This window comes from Chanos chanos, chromosome 5, assembly GCF_902362185.1.
Source record: "Chanos chanos chromosome 5, fChaCha1.1, whole genome shotgun sequence".
NCBI lineage: Eukaryota > Metazoa > Chordata > Actinopteri > Gonorynchiformes > Chanidae > Chanos > Chanos chanos.
In genome coordinates, this window is record NC_044499.1 from 33,261,941 (window position 1) to 33,285,429 (window position 23,489).

General features: G+C 41.6%; 1 protein-coding gene across 1 annotated transcript in view; it reads left to right on the forward strand.

The window, feature by feature from the left end:
- Window positions 1-23,489, forward strand: part of ryr2a (ryanodine receptor 2a (cardiac)) — a 133,131-nt gene that overhangs the window by 99,628 nt on the left and 10,014 nt on the right. Inside the window, exons 56-89 of the mRNA XM_030774888.1 lie at window positions 149-286; window positions 1,168-1,245; window positions 1,379-1,454; window positions 1,995-2,118; window positions 2,314-2,429; window positions 2,642-2,706; window positions 3,444-3,565; window positions 4,113-4,162; window positions 5,283-5,343; window positions 5,474-5,712; window positions 5,828-5,909; window positions 6,126-6,256; window positions 6,442-6,762; window positions 7,158-7,398; window positions 7,705-7,792; window positions 8,148-8,240; window positions 8,478-8,648; window positions 8,982-9,041; window positions 10,041-10,175; window positions 10,349-10,461; window positions 10,788-10,884; window positions 11,314-11,420; window positions 12,081-12,132; window positions 12,518-12,568; window positions 14,930-15,029; window positions 15,476-15,555; window positions 15,659-15,735; window positions 16,096-16,169; window positions 20,097-20,177; window positions 20,305-20,393; window positions 20,772-20,900; window positions 21,007-21,111; window positions 21,251-21,332; window positions 21,439-22,745. Coding sequence (XP_030630748.1) covers window positions 149-286; window positions 1,168-1,245; window positions 1,379-1,454; window positions 1,995-2,118; window positions 2,314-2,429; window positions 2,642-2,706; window positions 3,444-3,565; window positions 4,113-4,162; window positions 5,283-5,343; window positions 5,474-5,712; window positions 5,828-5,909; window positions 6,126-6,256; window positions 6,442-6,762; window positions 7,158-7,398; window positions 7,705-7,792; window positions 8,148-8,240; window positions 8,478-8,648; window positions 8,982-9,041; window positions 10,041-10,175; window positions 10,349-10,461; window positions 10,788-10,884; window positions 11,314-11,420; window positions 12,081-12,132; window positions 12,518-12,568; window positions 14,930-15,029; window positions 15,476-15,555; window positions 15,659-15,735; window positions 16,096-16,169; window positions 20,097-20,177; window positions 20,305-20,393; window positions 20,772-20,900; window positions 21,007-21,111; window positions 21,251-21,332; window positions 21,439-22,745 — 4,935 coding nt within the window. The remainder of the gene's footprint in view (window positions 1-148; window positions 287-1,167; window positions 1,246-1,378; window positions 1,455-1,994; window positions 2,119-2,313; window positions 2,430-2,641; window positions 2,707-3,443; window positions 3,566-4,112; window positions 4,163-5,282; window positions 5,344-5,473; window positions 5,713-5,827; window positions 5,910-6,125; window positions 6,257-6,441; window positions 6,763-7,157; window positions 7,399-7,704; window positions 7,793-8,147; window positions 8,241-8,477; window positions 8,649-8,981; window positions 9,042-10,040; window positions 10,176-10,348; window positions 10,462-10,787; window positions 10,885-11,313; window positions 11,421-12,080; window positions 12,133-12,517; window positions 12,569-14,929; window positions 15,030-15,475; window positions 15,556-15,658; window positions 15,736-16,095; window positions 16,170-20,096; window positions 20,178-20,304; window positions 20,394-20,771; window positions 20,901-21,006; window positions 21,112-21,250; window positions 21,333-21,438; window positions 22,746-23,489) is intronic.

The window sequence follows — 23,489 nt, forward strand, 5'->3', positions numbered from 1 at the left end:
ATAAGGGGTTTGCAAACTGTCCCAAGTAAAGTTCAAGTTATTCATCATCTGTCTTATGCCTTCCATTAAGCCTTGTGTTATATATACTCTAGTTTTCATTTTCTCTGTTAGCGCTGTGTGTATTATTGATCCTCTTATCGTGTGACAGGATAAGGAGTTGTACCGCTGGCCAATCAGAGAGTCCCTGAAAACCATGCTGTCCTGGGGCTGGAGCATCGAGAGGACGCGAGAGAGTGACCCAGCCAGCTTGCACAACCGCACACGCCGCATCTCACTGTCCAGCCAGGTCAGAGACATTGGCCAGTCAGGTCAGAGATACTGTCCAGCCAGGTCAGAGACATTGTCCAGTCAGGACAGAGACACTGTCCAGCCAGGTCAGAGACATTGTCCAGCCAGGTCAGAGACACTGTCCAGCCAGGTCAGAGACACTGTCCAGTCAGGTCAGAGACACTGTCCAGCCAGGTCAGAGACATTGGCCAGTCAGGACAGAGACACTGGCCAGTCAGGACAGAGACACTGTCCAGCCAGGTCGGAGACACTGTCCAGCCAGGTCGGAGACATAGGTCAGTCAGGTCAGAGACACTGGCCAGTCACAGGTCAGAGACATTGACCAGTCAGAGTGGAAGAACGCACAAATACACTGTCCAGTCAGGCCAGAAACACACCAGTACACTTTCCAGTCAGGCCAGAACCACACACTGGTACACTGTCCAGTCAGGTCAGAGACACACCGGTACACTGTCCAGTTGGGCCAGAAACACACACCAGTACGCTGTCCAGTCAGGCCAGTACCACACACCAGTAAGCTCTCTAGTCAGGTCAGAAACACAACAGTACATGTCCAGTCAGTCCTAACACACTATTTGGTCAGGTCAGAACCACATACCAGTATGCTCTCCTGTCAGGTTAGAAACACACCAGTACACTGTGTTGTCAGTCCTAACACACTATCTGGTCAGGTCAGAACCACATACCAGTATGCTCTCCTTTCAGGTCAGAACCACATCTTCCATTTTCATTAGAGTTATAAATTTCTTGTTGAATTTAGACAGTGGTAAGATGGACGGTTGTTGCTCTCTGTATGGTTTGTAAATCACTTTGTAAATCATTGTCTTTGGCTCTCATATGCACCAATAACTCACATTTGGTTCCCTCCGTTCTCTGCAGCTCTCCATAGAGGGTGCTCATGGGTTCAGTCCAAGACCAGTTGACATGAGTAATGTGACCTTGTCCCGCGATTTACACGTGAGTGACAAGCTGTCAGCCAACAGCACGCCTTTACTCTCCTCTACTCCTTTATCATATACAATCAGCACCTTCCTTTTCAGTATGATTAGATGTGTATTTAGTCACATTGAGCACTTCTGTTGTTTTTCAGTCCATGGCTGAGCTGCTGGCTGAGAACTATCATAATATTTGGGCGAAGAAGAAGAAAATGGAGCTTGAAGCCAAAGGTGAAGCTCAGATTAGTCCCGTCTCCCCCCTCCCCCCAGAACACATAGATGTAAGACAGTGTGCTAGACCCTCGTGTTTGAGTTTAACAGATCGTGCTGAAACAAAAATTGAACTCTGTTGTCGTGTTTTTCCTTTGCGGTAAATGGGTGACTTTTGTAGGCAGAGCTTCATTGTGTACTGATGGAGGTAAAGTTGTTTTATAGCCAGATGAATTTGCTGTTCAGTATTCCACACATAATTTTCTTTTAGGTACAGATAGTGGCATTTGGCTAGGAGTTAGGATTATAGCTTCAGTAGACCCTACCCTGAGGGAGAGAAAGGTACAGAGCACAATTCTTGCATTGAGGTTCTGATAAAGTTTAGCCAGCAGGTGTCACTGTAGTCCTGCCAGTAACCTTTGTGAAGTCTAATTATTTTCAGCAGGATCTCCATATGCCTGTCACTCACAGTCAGCATCACCGTAATGTATTATTGACTGAGGTTTTTTATTTGACATTGTATGACGAGACATTGTCAAATTTGACTTGTTTGATTGACAGGTGGAGGGAGCCACCCTTTGCTGGTGCCCTATGACACTCTGACTGCCAAAGAGAAATCCAAAGACAGAGAAAAAGCACAAGATATTCTCAAGTTCTTTCAGATCAATGGCTACACTGTCTCTAGGTAGGAATGGGTGTGTGTGTGTGTGTGTGTGTGTGTGCGCGTTTATGCGCGCATGTGTATTTGGTTTGCTTTCCAACCAAAGTCAAGGCTCCAAACCAACCTTAAAGAACTGTCTCGTGTGTGTGTGGTATGAAGTCCTGGATCGCTATAAGACTGTTATATAACAAAGCCCTAACCTGGCGTTGGTCTCAGCAGAGCCATGAAGGAACAGGAGCTTGATACCCCATCGATAGAGAAACGCTTTGCCTACACCTTCCTCCAGCAGCTCATCACATACGTGGATGAAGCACATGAACACATGCTGGAGTTTGGTGAGAGCTCTGTTTCTTTTTTTCTTCTTTTTTCTTTTTTTTTCCTGTATTCAGTATTGTTTTAATTAATAGATGTTATGTTATACTATGTTACCACTCATGTCTCATGTATGGACACTAGTAATCAGGTTGGACATGTTTTGAAATGTCCTGCTTAATTGCTTGAAGAGGATATTATAAAGTCTGTACACTTTTTTCCTCCAATGTTTCAGATGTGAGCACTCGTCCCAAAGGAGAGAAGATTCCTCACGAACAGCAGATGAAGTTCTTTGGAAAGGTCTGTCGACTCTCATTACTCAGTCATTTCAAAACGTTTGATGACAACTTGATTGATCTTTGTTAAATGATACACAAGATCAAGACACAGCTTAAAAGATCATTTACTGTACATTCATTTGATATTCTTATCCAGAGCCATGTGTTGTGTCAGAGGCTGTCTGCCTGCGGAGCGACCCTCTGTTCCTGTTCAGTGCATTTATCATACTGACAGAGACTTGTCACACTCAGAAGCTGAACACACAATCCTCCAGTTACAACTCTCTTTCTCTTTCCACTTAACATCTATCTCCTCATAGAACCATAGTCCAATGATTATAGGAAAGCTTATAGCACTGTGCTCCAAACCTCTACACAAAACGCCCTTTTGGCCTTCCGAAACCCGATGACACATGATAAACATTCAAACATTCCTGTATTCTTAGACTGAAGTTTGACAGGTTTGTTTCCTATCACAAAAGCAGGAGGGGAGTTTGCCAGTAATGTTGTTTTAATGACAATCTAATGAGTCAATTTTAGACTCATTAGATTATGCTCTGTTTACTGTAAACAAAGATAGCAGAACATTAAAGCGTATTGCAGCTTCAAACACTGACTGACAAAGTGGGAAACATCATTGCTTGCCCAGATCTGTTGGAATCACTTCCAGAAATACAATTGAAAACCTTGGATTCAGTTTTTCCTCCAGGGTCATTTTTCTGTGATCTGTCAATAGAGAAGTCTACTTTCTGTCTTCAGGTGGTCCTACCATTGGTGGACCAGTACTTCAAGAATCATCGGCTTTACTTCCTGTCTACGGCAGTGCGTCCAATCAGCAGTGGGGGCCACGCCTCCAACAAGGAGAAAGAGATGGTCACCAGGTAAAGACAGAATCAGCCTGAATGTATCATTTTCATGATATGTAAATGATTAAATACCCTTCTCTCTCCAGGTATAATTATGTTACATATTAACCATCCATAGACAATACATGTTTTGATGGTATTATGCTATTGGGGGATTGCTGTGTGACTCGTAAAGTGTTAAATTATGTGAAATAGAATTGTATAATGTATAAGGCACTCTGTGAAATTGCTGCTTATTTAAATGCCCTTCCCTTCACCCCTTCTTAACTGTAGCTACAACCAAAATACTGTTTTGACAATGACTTTAAAAATGCATGTATTTTTTTATGTATTTTTCTGTACAACAATGCTGTTTGTTATCAGCTCAGTTTGTTATCTCCTTTGTTTCCTAATTCTCATTAAAAGAGAACAGTCATTCTTTGAGTGGTCTTCTGTTTCTACTGCCCATCCTTTTCTCTCTTCGTGTTAGTGTAGACAGCTCTTTTTAACCTACATGACTTACATTTCTCCTCCTTTCTCTTCTTATTTTTCCCTTTTTTCTTCCGTCTCTCTTTCACTCAAGCCTTTTCTGCAAACTTGGAGTTCTGGTCAGACATAGGATATCACTGTTTGGTAAGGACAGTTTTTGAAAGTGAAGTGCTATGGGTGACTTTCCCTGCTGATCTCTGCTCTGCGTCTGGTTGTGTTGAATAGGGTTGTGTGGGCTCTATCTATACGCATGTTCAGATTTCCTCCGTGTTGGAGGTTCAGCTGAAATTGGGGCAGAAAAGCAGACGTGTGGCTTGTCAGACACATTACTATGCTGTCCAGAGACATTCAGGATTCCTCCCCTGGGCTCTAGAACACCACCCCATGCAAAGTTTTCCAAGCCATTTTTTTCTGATTGATGGAAACGATCAGCCTCAGGTCTAATTCTCTATTATGTTAATGTACACGGAGAAGTGCACTGAGGTGTAGCCAGATTGTAAAGATGTGTTTTTGGAATTGTTGGCGTGAAGCTGTCTGTGTTGCAAGATCAGCACCAACACCACTGTTTGAAGCAGTGTTTTGGCTCAATTTCCTCCCTGGCCATTGAGCCATTAATAATTTCTACTTTCTTAAAGGTTTGAGAAAACTTTGCTAAAGTCCTGAAGCTGTGTTCTCTTAGCATGCTACCATCTGAGTGAACTGAGAACATTTGGATCTAGTTGTTAGTTGCATGAAAACACATTGTGCTTTGCATTATTTTATCGTGTGTGGAAACAGCTCATCTGTGCTACAAATGGAGTTCACTTATTTTTTTACTGTCCTTTTGATACGGGTCATGGGATTTAAGTTTGTCGTAAAGGATGCTTGAAAGATGCCAGCAGTTTTGTAATGTTCTGTAAGGACTCAGACCATTTTATGTGGGATCATTCTGTTTGAAATGATTCAGCCCTGTCCGAATTACTCCAAAGCCAGTCATCTAGAGTTCTAATAGTATTCTTTCATGTACCGTTGGACTATCGTATGACCTGCTGCGTTTTTGCAAGCTGTTGCAATATGATATTAGCTATAATGGATATTTACAGAAATTTCAAGTCATACATAGACAGTAAACCGATATAACACATATATAATTATTCATATGAATCTCATAAGGGGAATGTGATGGCATTATGCGAAACGCATTACATTGTAAGGCTTTGAACTGAGGTGAAACCCTGAATATCCGTGGTTTTTTTTTATGACATGTACCATTTTGCCTTTCTAGGGAATGATGCTACCTCCATAGTCAACTGCCTGCATATACTGGGACAAACTTTGGATGCCAGGTGAGTGGCCTCTCTGAGTGTGGCTAAGTGGCATTTGAAGGTGCTCTGAACACTCCCACTGCCTTAAACCCCACCCAGTGGGGTGTAGATAGCCGCCGAACTTGCTGACTGTCTCTGTCACTGGGAACAGGACGGTGATGAAGACGGGATTAGATTCTGTGAAGGCTGCTTTGAGGGCCTTCTTCGACAACGCTGCTGAAGATCTGGAAAGGACCATAGAGAACCTGAAACAAGGCCAGTTCACACACACACGGACCCAACCAAAGGGTGTGACGCAGATCATCAACTACACCACGGTGGCCCTACTGCCAGTCCTCTCCTCTCTGTTTGAACACATCGGCCAAAACCTGTTTGGTGAAGATCTTATATGTAGGTGTATTTGGCTCTTAGCCCTTGTGTCATAGTTTGGTTCTGTTAATTACTCCATGGTCTTCAGATATAATGTACCTCTCACCTTTCCTTTTTTTTTTTTTTTATCTTGCAGTGGATGATGTCCAGGTGTCATGTTACAGAATCCTGAACAGTCTCTATGCTCTTGGCACCAGCAAAAGTATATATGTTGAAAGGTAATCAACACTAGATCATATTCATAAAAGGGCTCCTTCTCTAGCACATTGATGTATTTCCATATGCATGGATTCTATTGTATTCTATTCTGTCCTATCACATTTCCATGAAATTATTCTCATCTACTCATGTGTGAGGACAAAAGGAGCTACAGTGCTCGTGAGCAGGCATGCTAGTGTCTGTGTGTGTGTTTCTCAGCTGTGTCCTCTCTCCAGGCAGCGGCCGGCTCTGGGAGAGTGTTTGGCTGCTTTTTCTGGAGCCTTCCCTGTGGCGTTCCTAGAGCCTCACCTCAACAGACACAACAGTTACTCCATATACAACACCAAGAACTCAAGAGACAGAGCAGGTGAGAGTTTCGCCTCTCTACATAATAACACTCTCAGTAGAATGCACCTCAGACACCGCTTAACATGTTACATTGAGGGCACAAACTACTAATAATTCAAAGAATGAAGTTACAATTAGGAGCTTTCTGACTCTTCTTCCTCTAATCTCTCTCTCTCTCTCTCTCTCTCTCTCCCTCTCTCTCAGCTCTGGGTTTGCCGGCTCAGGTAGGGGAAGTGTGTGCACTTATTCCCTCTCTGGAGAAATCACTGGAAGAGATCATGGAGCTGGCGGAGTCAGGCATGCGCTACACACAGATGCCTCATGTTATGGAGGTGGTGCTGCCCATGCTGTGTAGCTACATGTCCCACTGGTGGGAGCATGGCCCAGAGAATAATCCGGACCGAGCAGAGAGCTGCTGCACCTCCCTTACCTCCCAGCACATGAATGCACTGCTGGGCAACATTCTCAAGATCATCTATAATAACCTGGGTATTGACGAGGGAGCCTGGATGAAGCGGCTAGCGGGTGAGCTTTGTCTCAGTGTCCTTTGCTTGTATCTTTCCTATAAGAACCAAGGTCAGTAGAGCCACGATACATGAAAACTATAGATAAGACTGTCAGTGTTCTATTGGCCCTCTTATACTACTCTCCTCTAGAAAAGACTGTCTTTTAAATACAATGAATATGAAATATGAAGACTTTCAAAGATCAGATCTGGGCAGTTGGGGTTTTTTGGTCTTATTGGTCTATAAGTTGGTCTTAATGGTCTATAAGCTATTTTTTTCAGTACATTTCTCCTTATGTGAATGGTGAACAGACCGAGAGGCAGTGGTTATGAGCTAGTGTCAATGATCTGTCAGTCACAGTGGCTCAATATCCCATATGACCATGTTGTCTTCCTGTCCCCAAACCCACTGCAGTGTTCTCACAACCAATCATAAGCAAGGCCCAGCCACAGCTGCTGAAGACCCATTTCCTGCCACTGATGGAGAAGCTAAAGAAGAAGGCGGCCACTGTTCTGGTGGATGAGGAGCACATGAAGGCCGAAGGTCGCGGGGAGATGTCCGAGTCTGAACTCCTCATCCTCGACGAGTTCACCATCCTCGTTCGGGATCTCTACGCCTTCTACCCACTCCTCATCCGATTTGTCGACTATAATAGGTATGACGTCGCTGGCACTGGGATACAGAGCAAAGATGGATTGTTCTTTAAAAATGTTCATTGGCTGAGTGAAAACACACAAACAATTCCACTCAAAATACTCTGCCTTTAATTGTTTCCGTCATCTATTTATAAGTGTTCCTATCCCTCTGAATTATTGTTAGCAGAACTGTGTGTTGATTTGATGTATTGCCTGGAATCGTTGAGAATTCCCGTCTGCACGGAGAATGCGGCTTTGTAAAACACGTCTGCCTATGAACCAACGTTGGAATGAATGTTTCTGGTTTTTTTTGTTTTGTTTCTAAGGGCGAAATGGCTGAAGGAGCCAAACCCCGAGGCAGAGGAGTTGTTCCGCATGGTTGCAGAGGTCTTCATTTTCTGGGCCAAATCTCATGTGAGCGAAATCAGGGAAAAACACAAGGATAGTCATGAATAGTCACGTAGCAATTGCTAGTCATTACAGGTCATCTGTGACCCTAAGTGAAATGTACCCTAGATGTTCAGCACTAATATAAACCAGTCATCGTGAACATGCCATGCAAATATTCAAAGCATGTTTAAATGCATCCTGGGAAAGCCATTTATTATTTCCCAGTGCCAGCTCAAAGAAGGGAACAGAGATACTGTTGACATGCCTTTGTGACTTGAGCTGAATTCATTCCAGATCGTCTTTTGTTTACGTGCCCAGTAAAGAGTCGTAGTATGACCTTGGCCATCTGTGTGTTTTTTTCTGATGAATCGTTTCACAGAATTTTAAAAGAGAGGAGCAGAACTTTGTTGTTCAGAATGAGATCAACAACATGTCTTTCCTCATCACGGATACCAAGTCCAAAATGTCAAAGGTAACACACACACACACACACACACACACACATATAGCCTACATCTTTCCAAAACACTTTTCTCCAGACGCAAGCAACTCCACACTTTAACAGTGTCAGTCCATTTGAATCGGACAGAATGGTTCTTAGTGTCTCTTTTGTGGATGCATGGCTGGCTGTTTTAGAAAAACATTTATAGTAAAGAGAAATTAAAAGCTGTCTCTTCACTCTGGTTTTGTGCTTCTCATGTAACCATAGGGGGCAGTATCAGACCAAGAAAGGAAGAAGATGAAGAGAAAAGGCGATCGCTACTCCATGCAGACTTCTCTCATCGTGGCCGCTCTGAAGAGGTTGCTCCCTGTCGGACTCAATATCTGTGCACCGGGAGACCAGGAGCTCATTGCCCTGGCCAAGAACCGCTTCACACAGGTACAGATAATAACACAGGTGCACATAAGAACCGTTTCACACAGGTACAGATAATAACTGATTCACACAGGTGCACATAAGAGCTGCTTCACACAGGTACAGATACATTCACCCTGATGGAACCAGAGCTGACACTTTGACTGCTTATATTGAGTGTTATAAGAAATTAAGTCCTTCTTTAGTCAATTTGCCTTAAACATAGTGGGGAAAATATTCCCAAAATGTTCTCCCTAACTGATCAGATAGTTACTATGTTTGTAAACATATGTTGTACCAGCCATAAGAGGAGGAGTATTTTTCAGGGCTTGTTTTGTCCTTTTTTTCTACTAATAGAAAGACACAGAGGATGAGGTGCGGGAGATTATTCGTAATAACCTCCATCTGCAGGGCAAGGTGAGGTTTTGTCTCAGTCCACTCAACTCCTTTGTTTTATCATCTGCACGAACCCTTCTATTCCATATTACCTTACATATGTAATCATGCATTCCATATCACACTGCACTGTGCCATTTGTTTCTGTTATTGCTTTTGTATGTGATATGACCAGAAAAATGATGTGCCTTTTCATGTGTAAAAAGGGAATCTACTTCTGTCTGTTGTGAGATTCCTCAGGTTCACTTTGTCTCGCATGAGTCACCATTTCACCTCCATTTCACTGTCTGTCTCTCTCTCTCTCTCTCTCTGTCCTCTTCACTGTCCTCTGTGCATGTCTGCATGCTCCTGCCCCTCCCCATCAGTACCGTGTCTTCCACTTCAAAAAGCTGGTCAAGCGTCTCATCATCGTGCTAAAATGGATGAAAAGCCAACAGTCCAAACCCACAGGTCCTGAACTGCCCGCTCACAAACGGCACCAGCTACGCAAGCGCTCTACCACTCTCGATATTACCCACCGCGCCCTTCGGGTGCCCTTGCCCACCATCAAAAAGGCCACAGCCTCGGACTACGTGTCCACGGTGAAGCACGGCAAGGCCCCGAATCGGTCGGCTGACGCCACGCAGGCCCCCAGGCAGAAAGAGGGTCAACCTGCTGTGAAGAGCGTGTTTGGGTATAGCACGCTGGTGGGTAGCGTGCTGGTGGATTTATGTAGATGTAGCGCTCTTACTAACCCCAACAACCCTGTCAGCTGCAGCTTTTTCCCCTGTCAGCACTTAACCTCAGGGTCTGGATCAATAGACAGAGCGCCTGACTGTTGCTTGGTAGAGTCTGTAATTGTGTGCTTTCACCAGGCTAGTTCATTCAGTTGTGTGTTTAATAGATCAAGTGAAGAGTAGAGGGAGGCTCACCAGCTCACCTCGGTTCTTCGGTTTTGCCTCAGTCTGTAACAGTCCTCTCTGTCCTTAGTTATTGCGCTGTACTTGTGAGTCTGGCTAATGCTGATGTATGTGTCTCTAGCTGGAAGACCCTGCTATCCGTTGGCAGATGGCCCTGTATAAAGACATGCCAAACCGCAGTGAAGACACGTCAGACCCAGAGAAAACAGTGGAGAGGGTGCTGGACATCGCCCATGTTCTCTTTCATTTGGACCAGGTCAGTCTTCAGAGGCAGGGGACCCTTTAGCATTAACACTTTATCACCTGTAACAGCAGGTAAATAAAACTGATATCAATAACTCTATTATGGCTGGTTAATAAAAATCGATTGTTCAAACAATTATATGACCAAATATGTCAGATTTGAACATGTGACATATGTGTGAACAGGTGGAACATCCACAGAGGAGTAAGAAGGCAGTTTGGCATAAGCTTCTGTCCAAACAGAGGAAAAGAGCTGTGGTGGCCTGTTTCAGGATGGCGCCCTTATACAACCTGCCCAGGTATGTGCTGTATGCTCCTACATATGTCTGGCATGACAGTGCATATCAGTGCATTGTGGAATACATATATCACCTGTGTCAAATATTGAAATGGAACTTGAAATTTTTGAAATGGTGGTGCATAATTACATTACTAAAAGACTGAACCTATCATGTTTTATAATTATGCCCCTTTTTGTCACAAAGTGCCCAAGGATACAAGTAAAGTTTTCTGAATCCTCATCTCAAGGTTTCAAGGTTGCTACTTCTTCATTGTCATTTTTGTCTTCATGTCGTCTCTCTCTCTCTCTCTCTCTCTCTCTCTCTCTCTCTCTCTCTCTCTCAAGGCATCGAGCAGTGAACCTGTTCTTACAAGGCTATGAGAAGTCCTGGATCGAGACAGAGGAACATTACTTTGAAGATAAGCTAATAGAAGATTTGGCTGTAAGTACTCTCCGCTGATCTTTGCTTTACTAAAGCGCCCATAAGCGTACAAATGTATTTTTCACAGCATGTAATGTAATGTCCTCGTTTCTTCAACAGAATATGATTTGATATGCAAAGTGCTTGGACATAACTGTGTTAGCATTGTGAATGGAATATTCTTGTGCCACTTTATCGTTTTTTGGCACATTGAGATTCTTGTATGAGCGAGTATGTTTCAGTCTGTCGTTTACAAGGGCATTGTGAACAAAGTTGAACTGCATTTAAACAATGTTGGAGGAAATGTACAGAGAAAATGTGGAAATTGCTTGCACTCAATGAGTAGGCTGCTGATTTAATAGCCTTGAGAGATTTTTGTGGTAGCTGCAGAACATTTCCCTGTGATGGGGAGGGATGAAGCTAATGTGGCTGCGCTGTTTTGTGTTTCAGAAACCTGGAGGGGAGGAGCCTTCAGAGGAGGAGGAGGGGCTTAAACATATTGACCCACTGCATCAGCTCATTCAGCTCTTCAGCAGAACAGCTCTCACTGAGAAGTGGTGTGTCTTGACACAGTCTTAATCATGATAACGTGTTCTTTTAATATAGATGCATTTTTAAGTCATTAACTGTTTAACTTTAATACAATATACATACAATTTTCACCATCAAGTGACCAGGAGTGACATAAGAAACAAACTATTCAAAAGGTTTGTGGGTGTGTCGTGAGAAGGAGTGCTGTGGCACACTACACAAAGAATGCTGTACAAAATGTTTTCCCCTTCTCCCTTTGTGTTTTCATGGTCCAGCAGCAAAAACCTCATGGCCTGGTACCAGTCCAAGGCCATGCATTTAAGAACCACAGTTACAGATGATGTCATTGTAACACTTTCAGTCATTTCAACAGTCATCTAGCAAAATTCCATCCATTCAGAAATACACTCAATTATCACTACCTGTTCTGTAAAACAATCAATAACAAAATATGACTTTGTTCATTGTGTGGATATTTCTGCTACATTTAAATGTATCTTTATTTATTACACATATGCAATATTTGTGCTTGAAGTGTAGTTTCTTCTCATCAGTACTGTTTCATGTAGTTTATAATCATTATTATATATACTAATATCATTTCATTTATTACAAACATAGTAGCACCAAAACCAGTACTATTTATTACATAGCTATTTTAACTAACAGTATTTTTACATTTACAGCAAACTGGAGGAAGATAATCTCTACATGGCATATGCAGATATCATGGCAAAGGTAACATAAGTTTTATGTTATCAGTCAAACCACTCCTAGTTAATTTTGAACAAGAGCTATTTTAGTTAGAATGATTATGGAACTACATATGGGCTTACAGCTTTGAGCTTCCACACTCCATACTGCAGGAGCTCTTGTCATCTGTACTTTTTCATGTAAAACGAAATGTCAGGCAATCGGTGATGTAATTATCAAAACTGTTATAATAAACAGGCCATGGAGTGACACTAATGGTCTAATATTTTTCATATGTAAGGCTTCCAGTTGATGTTTGATCAAATCTTCTTTTATCTGAAGAGTGGGACAAGTCACTTTATCGATGGCGTATGTTTTTGATGTTGTCCACTCAAGTAGTTACAGTGTTTTGACAATCTGTCTTTATCAGAGCTGCCATGATGAAGAAGATGAGGAAGGAGAGGAAGTGAAGAGCTTTGAAGTACGTCTTGTTTTCTTACACTCTGTGCTGCATTGTGTCCTCCCATCCCAGACACATTTTTATGAAGGGATCTTTAAAAAGAAAAAAAGATCCTTCTAAAATGTGGGGTCCCACTCTTTGTTTTTTTCATGGTTTTCTGCTGCTTTTCAGATGGCATGATGTGTCTCAAACACGTCTTTAACAATAACTGATGTGTACAAGCTGCTAACTCACCGCTTCTTCTGTGGCTAAAAAGTGGTCGTATGCTACAGAGTTTTTCCAGAACTTTCCAGAGCAGTCTGCTTTCATTCCATCACTATAGTCCAACAGAATTCTTACACGTAATGTTTATGATTCCTGAGAGTAACAGTATTTCACTTTTCATTTTTCAGTTTTGGACACATTAATCACCCAATCAATCAGTGAAAAACGAAACTTGTACATGGTCACCAGATGACATTTTCATACATTTTAATCAAATACAAATTTACCTTTGAGGTTATGATTAGACTAATTGACTTATTTTCCCACTAAAACTTATTACATGTGTTTATTTATCTGTATACTGAAATCACACGTGGAATCAATGAGCTCAAACTGTCAGTACAAAGTTAGGCAAATCAGCTTTTTTGTTGTAAATGTTAGAAAGTTTGCTATTTTTTAAGAAACAATGATTCATTCAGGCCAGATAAGATCCCATTCTGCAATCTGTTGGCTGTTTTTTATGTTGTTGTATTCCTGTTGCCTGTTATAATGAGCTTAAATTGTTGAAGGTGTGATTAGTGGTTTGCTGCATGTTTTGTTCTTGGTCACAGCGATGCAGTTGGAGAGTCCAGCAGAGAGTCAGTGCTGAGGCATGGGCCATTAGAAACACACTCATCTCATCTCGGATAGCATGCTACTTCCTACAGCCTCACCTTACCTAGTGTCCTCACATTTCATGATTTTCACACACAAACACACCCTTTGAGTCAAAACACTCTACTGTCCCTGCTAATAAGTCTAGAATAAAACCATGGAACAGTGTATTCACAGAAGTGATGCTGCATACTTCAGTTGTTATTATGTAATAGGTTACATGTGTGGTTATTGTTGTGAACAAATATTTATTGATGTACAGTTTAAGAGTCACTGAAAGCATATTCTATATTCTAATTGTCCTCAGCATACTATATTTTAATGCCCTACGCACTGGCTTACTGCTTTTGTATTGGCATGGCTGTTTGAGAGGCTTTTATTTCTTTCCTTACCACGCTTCACCGTGTCTAATTCCAGTTAGTTAAGAGAAACGAACTCTCGGGTGAAGTATGAAATGATTAAATTTTGTTTCCGCAGCGTGATATTATGAAAGATTTAAGCATCAAAATTGCCAGCAACGAAGAGAAATCTCTGGTAACCAAGCTCAATGTTTCTGTTGGTTGCTTTCTTTCGAGTTCTTTATGTTCCTTTTTTTTCTACACCATCTACGGTTCTTCATTTGTTCAAGGCCTTATCGTTTCTTCCCTCCCTGGTTTTTTCGCACTCTGTAAAAAACCAAAACGTAGAGCCGCCATTTTTACTCGCCATTTTCTCAGCCCCCTTCATTCTCTCATATGCTGTTGCCTAGCTGCAGGTGGGGAGGCGGGAGCACCAAAAGCCCCTCCCCCTTGCTCCTGCGTTTGTGCTGCTGCTACTGCTGCTGCGTTGTTGCTGTCTCTGCTCTCCAGCTGGCTAGGCTCCGCGTGTTGGTGATTCTGCAGCGGACATGACACCCTTCCCTGTGGCCTCATGTCCCGTTGCTCACGGCTTTTTGCTGTCATGTCGCACCCCCCTCCCCAAAACACAGGCCATCTGTCCCCAGCCTGGCTTCTAGTGACACACACCTAACTTTTCTACGCTACAGTCATAGAACCTGTACAACAATGGTGTAACAACCATTATAAGCAGTCATGACATCTGTTGTAAGCTCAGAACAACATCTATTAATATAGTCTCTCGCCAAGTGCCACACTAAACATGTTATATCTCTTATATCCCCCCAGATCCATGTTTTGGCTTTTGGCCCAGACGAACGTATGCTGTTATGGCTGCTTATGTTATCAGTTTATTTAAGCTTACTGAATATCGATCCCCTAATTTATGAGTGCCTAATCTATAAGTGCCCAATATAGAATACCACCCCACCCCCACACCCACCCCATTCTCGCCTCTCACCACAATGTCAGATGCTAAATTCTCCAAAAGTCTGTTTTCTTTCTCTCTTTCTTTTTTTGTTTAATTTGATATCAGAACACCAAATTAGAGCACAGTCTGTGTGTGGTCAGCAGCAAAGCCCCATGGGAGCAGAATGGTCTAAGCATTATGATTGGCTGGTAAGCAACTCTCTCTCTGCCAACTTTGCAGGAGAAAGAGATGGAGAAACAGAAGCTGCTGTACCAGCAGGCCCGACTGCACGACCGTGGTGCTGCAGAGATGGTCCTACAGACTATCAGTGCGAGCAAAGGTAGACGAAAGCATGACATACAGGGACGGTTAGGCTGAGAGCTCTCGGGGCTGAGAGATTTTAGTGGGGGTTGAGATTAAGGAATAAGATTAGGCCTATGCTAAAATTATGTCTTGCTTTAGGATTAGTTTTAATTTTGAATCAATCTGACCAGACTTTTTTTTTTTTTACCAAAGGCAACTGTATACCTTTGAAATAAAATACAGTGAACCAGGTAACATTGAACAGACCAGGAACTGTACCCACTTGGCCATCGATTTCAGTCTGTATAGGGACCTATGGCATTTCACAGAAGTTAGGGACTGTGTTGTCTTACTACCTGTTCAATGAAGGCCCTTTCTCCAGACCGCCGGTTCCTGACAGGATGTGACTTAAACATTACAGTACAAGTTCTGTTGATGCTGTTTTAACTCTTCAACACTGATGTCATTTTATTGATTGTGAAGGTGAGATGGGGCCTATGGTAGCATCCACACTCAAACTGGGCATTGCCATTCTCAACGGAGGCAACTCTACTGTACAACAGGTTAGAGCCGCCAGGGATGAATGTTTTTCACTGGCTTAGACAACTCTCACTAGTCCTCAGTGTTTTCTGTCCTGCTCATGTTGGTCTTTCCCTTTTGTTGTAGAAAATGCTGGACTATCTGAAGGACAAGAAGGATGTTGGCTTCTTTCAGAGTTTGGCTGGACTGATGCAGTCATGCAGGTACTCAAACATACTGTCTTCCTTTACTTTAGACCACACAAATGACACAACAAACCTTACACTCAGCAAATTCAGTTATTACTCGGCGCTTAAGGATTGAGTATTTGCTCATAGCTAGCGCGTGTGTTCTTTTGGAGCCGTTCTATAAACTGTAAGTGGCGTATCATTACACACTATCAGAGATTAGCCTAAAATGCAACAGGTGTGATAATAGCACAGTTATCTGTAAAACAGTTACAGCATATACTGAGTTTTTATATGTTTGCACACAGAGTTTATGGTCTGTTTGCATGTTTGTTTTTGGAAACAAAAAAATACGTTTCAGTATTATGTGTAGCAGGCTGTGTCTGTTTGTTGTAGTGTCCTCGACCTGAATGCATTTGAGAGGCAGAATAAGGCAGAGGGTCTGGGTATGGTCACAGAGGAAGGTTCAGGTATGCCCTGCCACACAAATACAAATACACAAATGGCTTTACCACACAGACACACACACGCTAATCGGACCTAATTTTATTCTCATTACCGGATCACAACAGCACAGTTGAGAAAATTAATTAGGTCAGACTGCAGGTTATTCCAAAACTGATGTTTAAAATACAATAGGCGCTTCTATATAAAAAACATTTTTCGATATTCTAATATTTTTATATTTTTATCTATTCATTTTATATATATCCAGTGTAACATAAATTAGTTCCTTTGCTTATTCATACTGTTTCTGAGGACCAAAAAAAGGTCACGTTTGATTGTTTTGTCACTTCCCATTGTAAATGTAATCTTTTATCCGTTTGTTTTGTCTTGTCAAGGGTATACCTTTTTTTTTTTTAATTAATTTGAAAATACACAACAGTGCCTTTTTTGTTTCTATGTTGTCTACATTCATAAACATTTTGTCCCCTGGTCTGCATATCAATGTTGTTTGTGTTGAAAATGAGATCAGTTCATCTGATATGGATGTATGTCTTTGTACAGCGACAAATAAATAAACAAATTTAGTCATTTTTTTTAAACCTCTCCTGCCTAGCTGAACTTATGTCTATACTTAAGGTTATCTGAGTTTACATTATACTTCTAAAAAAAAATTTTTTTTTTCTCATCAAGGGTACCTTGACCAAAAAAACTATATTTGTCCCCATACTTTCAGCCAGAGAAATATGGAATGCTTTAGTAAAAGTTTGAGTCAGTAAGATCATACTGTAAAACTTCCCCATCTGTACTTACTGCCTGTTCTGATTGCTGATTAGTTATATTTCACATTATAGAACACGTCCATTGTTATTGTCAATTTTCTGTTTGTTTATTATTTATTTGTTTATTTATTTACTTATTTATTTGTGTATTATCAAGGTCTTGATCTGATATTTACTTTAAACCATCATTCTAAACTTGGAATCAAGTGCAAAGATGCTCTGTTTATTCCTACTATGAAATTTTCTTTCTTTCTTCCTTTCTTTTTTTTTTTTTTTTGTAAATGCTCTGATTGATTTTCTTGTCCTAATACCGTTTGACAAATTCTGAAGCATGTTCACTCGTCCTTTGCTCTGTCAAGCACACATTTGCCTGGATTCAATCAGCTTCATTCTTACCAGAACGAACAATGACCTTTTTGGTTTTATTGGATTTATTTCATTCAGTTCAATAAAGAAGTCTAACAGAATCATTGTTGATATGGTACAAAAACTTGCCATAGTTCTTTCCAGATACTTATAATTGGAGAAAAAACTCTTTAAACCCCCCTTTTCATTTTGATAGTTCGATGGTTTAATAATATTTTAGTCTTAGTGGTTTGCTAACTTTGTTGTAAGCACCACTTGACCAGGCTCAATAATTCTTAGAGAAAGCTAAGATGTCTTCAGTATCCCATGCAAAGTATAGATACAGAAAAAACTCAAACCTCTTTCCTTAAATTATGTTAAATTGTGAATATTGTGTCAAAATGATTTGTTCCTTAATAGACCACAAGCATTTTGAATATAAATGTACAATATCATGTAGGAGCACATTTGTTACTCTCATCCTTTAATCAAACATATTAAACACAAAGAAGTGTTGCTGGGTTTTTTTCTAGAGGTTGCACACACAAAGCTGAATGTCGATGACTGAATCCAAGCACACCTCTTCTCACCTCCCCCCAAAAAAGAAAAAAGAAACTGATTTTTCAACCTGTTTGATCTCTCACTTTTTTCTTTCCTTTTTTTTCTTCTTTTGGTTTAATGTACTGTCTACCCCCTTTCTCAGTCATCAGTCATGAACGTGGTAACTATAACTTCTGCCGTTTTCCTGTGGTTTAGCTTTGTGTCAGCGCTGTTCAGGTCCTGAGGTCAATACACACCCACACCCACCTTTTCCGTTACCCATTATCTGTTACCTGTTACTTGTTACAAGCCCCGCCCCCTCTGCCGTAGCACGATTCCACATGTTCTCTTGTGTCTCTGAGCGTTCCGCCCTGCCTGTAGAGCTGTAGCCAATCACGCACTGTTTTTGCCTCCCTCTCAGGATTTGCACAGTATCTGGCACACTAGATGTAAGAGCAGTGAGGTGTTTTGGAGTGACCCTCCTTTATCCCCCCTCCCCCTTCCCCATCCCCTCCCAAGTCTGCAGTTGGCTGGATGTGTTATTCTGGAGAGCCTGTGGTGGTGTTCCTCTCTCTGTAGTCTCTGTGGTGCATTCTGGATTGGTGGCTTTACTGGCTGCGCTGATATGTGCTAGTGGAGGGTTTTCTAAGTGGCCACTGTCTCCCCCACCTCCTTCTCCTGAGTGGTCCAGTCCCTCAGTCTGTGTTTCTGTGGTGTAGTCACTGTGGTACCCGCCGGGTCCGTTTCTGTTTTCGTTTGGTCAGTTGCCTTATTTTTATATTTTATTTGTTGGTTTATTTTTGGTGTTTCTTTCTGTGCGTCTCTTATTTGTTTTTTTTTGTCTTTGTTTGTTCGTTTTGTTATTGATGACCTCCTTATATATCTGTGTTGTGTTTTTTGAAATTATAATGTATATTCCATTCATAATTCTTTTCAATGATTTCATTGTCAGACACTGTTTTAGAAATTCAGAAACTATCTCTTAAAAAAGTAACAAATGATAGACCAGAGGAAGTCTAACTAAGGCACTACAGGTCAAACTACTCATTAAGCTGTGATAGTTTTATTACTCTTTTATTTTTCAGTTGAAAACTGTTTGTATTTAAAGATGAATGTTAAAATGTACAGTTAAAATGATCCCAGTTTTCTTGCTTTGTTTAAAAAGCATACTTCATACAAAATGCCCAGTAGAAGCAATTATTTCTGAATGATTTTTTTTTTTTTTTCAATAGGAAATGTTTAAACTTGTCCATGCATGAAATAGAGAAACCTGTCAGGCTTCAGTTCTGGTTTATCATTGTCCTAAAAATGAGTCTGAAAGTGCATTTCACTCACTGCTTTGTGAAATTATTCAATATTGTCCATTTGTAGATACTACATAAGGAGTATGGTGTATAATATTAGCAACAAACACTACGTCATGCAGTCTAAGGACATAGTTCCACCAGCTGTTAGAGCACAGCTTTTTTGGTTAAGAAACTAAAGGTCTTGAGAGCACCAGAGTGATTTCCTCAGATACATTTACTGACTTCTCACTGTTCTCTGTTACCAGACAGGAAGTTGTTTCGAGAATGCACTCTTGTGCAAAGTTGTCAAACTTAAGATTTGTATTGTCTTTCTTCCTAATTAAGCTACTTTCAAACTTATTGTACTGAAATTCAAACAATTCAAGCACTTTCAGGCTTGTTTGATGGAGCAGTGACTCTCTGAATTACTTTGAGCTTTCTTCATGTTGTCATAATAGAGTTATGCAGAGTACATCACACAATCCTCACCAGACAGCGCTCTCATCTCCAGTTCTCCTCCATTAACCATGCTTCCCATCCTTCATGGTTAAAGCAGCATTTTAACTCACAAATCCTGTCATTTAATAAGAGGCCGTAACCTTTTCACCCAATCAGCACTGTGCTGAAAATTAGGTTTTGCTATTTCGAGAACCACAGGGATCTGAGCCATTGGAACGTCTCAATGAAGGCCTTTTTTAAATTTTAAATCTGTATCTGATACTGATATATATCTAACATAAAAACATCAAAACACTCTTTCCTCTTGCTAAATGTGTTTTCCATATAAGGAGTTTAGCAGTTATAAAATGAGTGCAAAATGCTGCTGTTTTCTTTCTTCCCACCATAGTCCATTCTCATTGGTTTTTGTCAGTAGTATACAAAGTTTCTGAGTGTGCTGTCTGGGGGGTGTACTGGACATGCACACTCCATTCAGTCTAACGGCTGTTGACATCCTGTCTCTGTGGAGATGCTAACCTTTGTGTGTCCTCACACTGCGCAGGAGAGAAAGTGATGCAGGATGACGAGTTCACCTGCGACCTGTTCCGCTTCCTGCAGCTCCTCTGTGAAGGCCACAACTCAGGTGTGTATCAGTTACTCCGGGGGTCTGTGCTTGCGCTTTTGTGCTTTTGCGTTCTGCCCTAGTGGTCACAATGATCTGAACATTTCTCCTAATTGCATGAAAGTCTGATTATCTGTGAATGCCACAGATTTCCAGAATTACCTGAGAACGCAAACAGGCAACAACACCACAGTCAACATCATCATCTCTACAGTGGATTACCTTCTCAGAGTTCAGGTGAGCTGCTGTGTTGCTTTTTATTTTATTCTAGACTGATTTTTTTTTTACCAGAAAATCTTAATTAGTATCACTTGTCATATACAAGACCTAACATTTGTAACAGTTTATGAATATGCTTGTAAATTTTTCATTGGCACCAAGACAAATTGTTTATTCTTTCATGATATTCTGGAAAACAACCACCTGTGGCATTACCCCAGTGACGGTACTTTACATAATCTGCAACCTTGGACCAGTCCAGTTGTGTGTATTAAAGTGCTGAGAATTTGTTATCCTTATACAGGTTGTTTATTGTTTAAGTGAAGTCTCACCTACATAACTCAACCAAGCCTTACTTCCAGCCCTCCAAGCATGAAGTTGTTTAATTTTCTGCAGGAGTCCATCAGTGATTTTTATTGGTACTACTCTGGTAAAGACGTCATTGATGAACAAGGCCAGCGTAATTTCTCCAAGGCAATCAGTGTAGCCAAACAAGTCTTCAATACCCTCACAGAGTATATTCAGGTAAAGTTTTGCTCATGCTTCTCATATTTGAGTAATCCAGCTCATACATACAGATGTTTTGGTGACTGGATGGGATCCAACTGGTCTGTACCTCCTTGCCCTATAGGGCCCTTGCACTGGAAACCAGCAGAGCCTTGCACACAGTCGCCTGTGGGATGCTGTTGTCGGCTTTCTGCATGTCTTTGCACACATGCAGATGAAGCTATCACAGGTAAGAAGAACAAAAGCTCACGATTAAAAAAGCTTGGTATACGTCACTCTGTTTTTAAACAGAAGTACACTAGAATCAGTAGCCAACCAGAGAACATGAAATCTGAGCCCGTACCTGTTTTACCTGCTTTACAATACAGGATTCGAGCCAAATTGAGTTACTGAAAGAGCTGATGGATCTTCAGAAAGACATGGTGGTCATGTTACTGTCCATGTTAGAAGGTATGACTCGTTTGAGTCTTTGGGGTGTTATAGGGGTAGTACATAATGGGGGTAGTATATAAATATATTTATTTTTAAAGATTTAATCTCTCTTTTTCCTCTTCAGGGAATGTTGTGAATGGCACTATTGGGAAGCAGATGGTTGATATGTTAGTGGAATCCTCCAACAATGTGGAGATGATTCTGAAGTTTTTTGACATGTTCCTCAAGCTCAAAGACTTGACGTCATCAGATGCCTTTAAAGAGTACGACCCAGATGGCAAGGGGGTCATCTCCAAAAGGGACTTTCACAAAGCCATGGAGAGCCACAAGCACTACACCCAGTCAGAAACAGAGTTCCTCCTCTCCTGTGCAGAGACTGATGAAAATGAGCTTCTGGACTATGAGGAATTTGTGGAACGTTTCCATGAGCCAGCCAAGGACATTGGTTTCAATGTGGCTGTGCTGTTGACCAACCTGTCTGAACACATGCCACACGACACACGGCTACAGACTTTCCTGGAGCTGGCTGAGAGCGTGCTCAATTACTTCCAGCCCTACTTGGGCCGCATCGAGATCATGGGAAGTGCCAAGCGTATCGAGCGTGTATACTTCGAGATAAGTGAGTCCAGCAGAACACAGTGGGAGAAACCACAGGTGAAGGAGTCCAAGAGACAGTTCATCTTCGATGTTGTAAACGAGGGTGGGGAGAAGGAGAAGATGGAACTCTTTGTCAACTTCTGTGAGGACACCATTTTTGAGATGCAGTTGGCAGCGCAGATGTCGGATGCCGGCGAGCGCTCGGCAAGTAAGGAGGAGAGTGAACGGGAGAAGCCGGAAGAAGAAAGTCCAGAGATGGGTTTCTTCTCCGTCACCACGTTGCGGACAGCTCTACTGGCACTCCGCTACAACGTGATGCTCCTGATGAAGGTGCTCTCCATGAAGAGCCTGAAGAAGCAGGTCAAGAAGGCCAAGAAGATGACAGTGAAGGACATGGTGACCACGCTGCTGTCTTTCTACTGGAGTGTGCTGCTGGGACTGCTGCATTTTGCCTTCAGCGTAGCAAGAGGCTTTTTTCGAATCGTCTACAACAGCTTCCTGGGTGGGAGCTTGGTGGAAGGTGCTAAGACCATGAAGGTGTCTGAGCTGCTGGCCAATATGCCAGACCCCACACAGGACGAGGTCCGTGGTGAGGCCGGTGAGGAAGGTGATAAGAAGCCGGCAGAGAAAGCATCAGCAGAGGAGGATCTGGCTGATCTGGCTGTCGCTACGGACGACATGGACCTCCTCTCGGACATCTTTGGTTTAGACTTAAGACGCGAGGGAGGGCAGTTCAAATTAATGCCCCACAACCCAAATGCCAGCCTTACAGACCTGCTGAACACACCGGTGCCCCCTGCCCCAAGCCCTTCCCCCGAGCTTCGAAGACGTCAGGTAAAAAGATATGACATTGGTTTGCTTGAGTAGGTCATGCAAGTGCGTGCAAGACTCATCACATTGTCCATGTAGTGGATTTACTGACCTAGGTAATAGAGCCTGACTGATATACGATTTTTCAGACCGATACCAATTTCAATATTTGATGATTTAAAAATCCGATAATGATAAATCGGACGATATTCTTTCTTTTTTTTTCAGAAACACACAACATAATCAAAGATTTTCCCATTTGTTAAATGTAGTTATTTAAGAGTCCTTGGCACGATAACATGACACAATGCAGTTTGAAAGCAAACTTATTTTATTGTCATAAATAGTACTTTGAACAAAAGTACAACAAAATATATTAAAGTTTTGATAAATAATGCAGTAAACTGATACTGTGACCTAGAGATAAATGCTGCTGTTGAATGCATCTAATACTACATGACTGTGGTCATGTCATATCGAGGACTTGTGACTTTGGGATTTCACACTACATGTTTGAAAGAGAAGCTAGATAACCTTGTTTGGCTACCAAGCCATGTTAGATACCTGTTCAGCTCACATTTATTTACGTGTCCCCTCTGGTTTAAGAATTTTTGGAAGTAACAAGGGAGAAATGAAAGGACCGTTGTTTGTTTACTCATTAGAAAAGACATGCTGTTTCGTAAATAAACCTACAATCAAGTTTGTCAACAGCATAGTCTACACCACTCAGCTACCGCTGTGATTTTGATGTTTGACTGACTATACTGG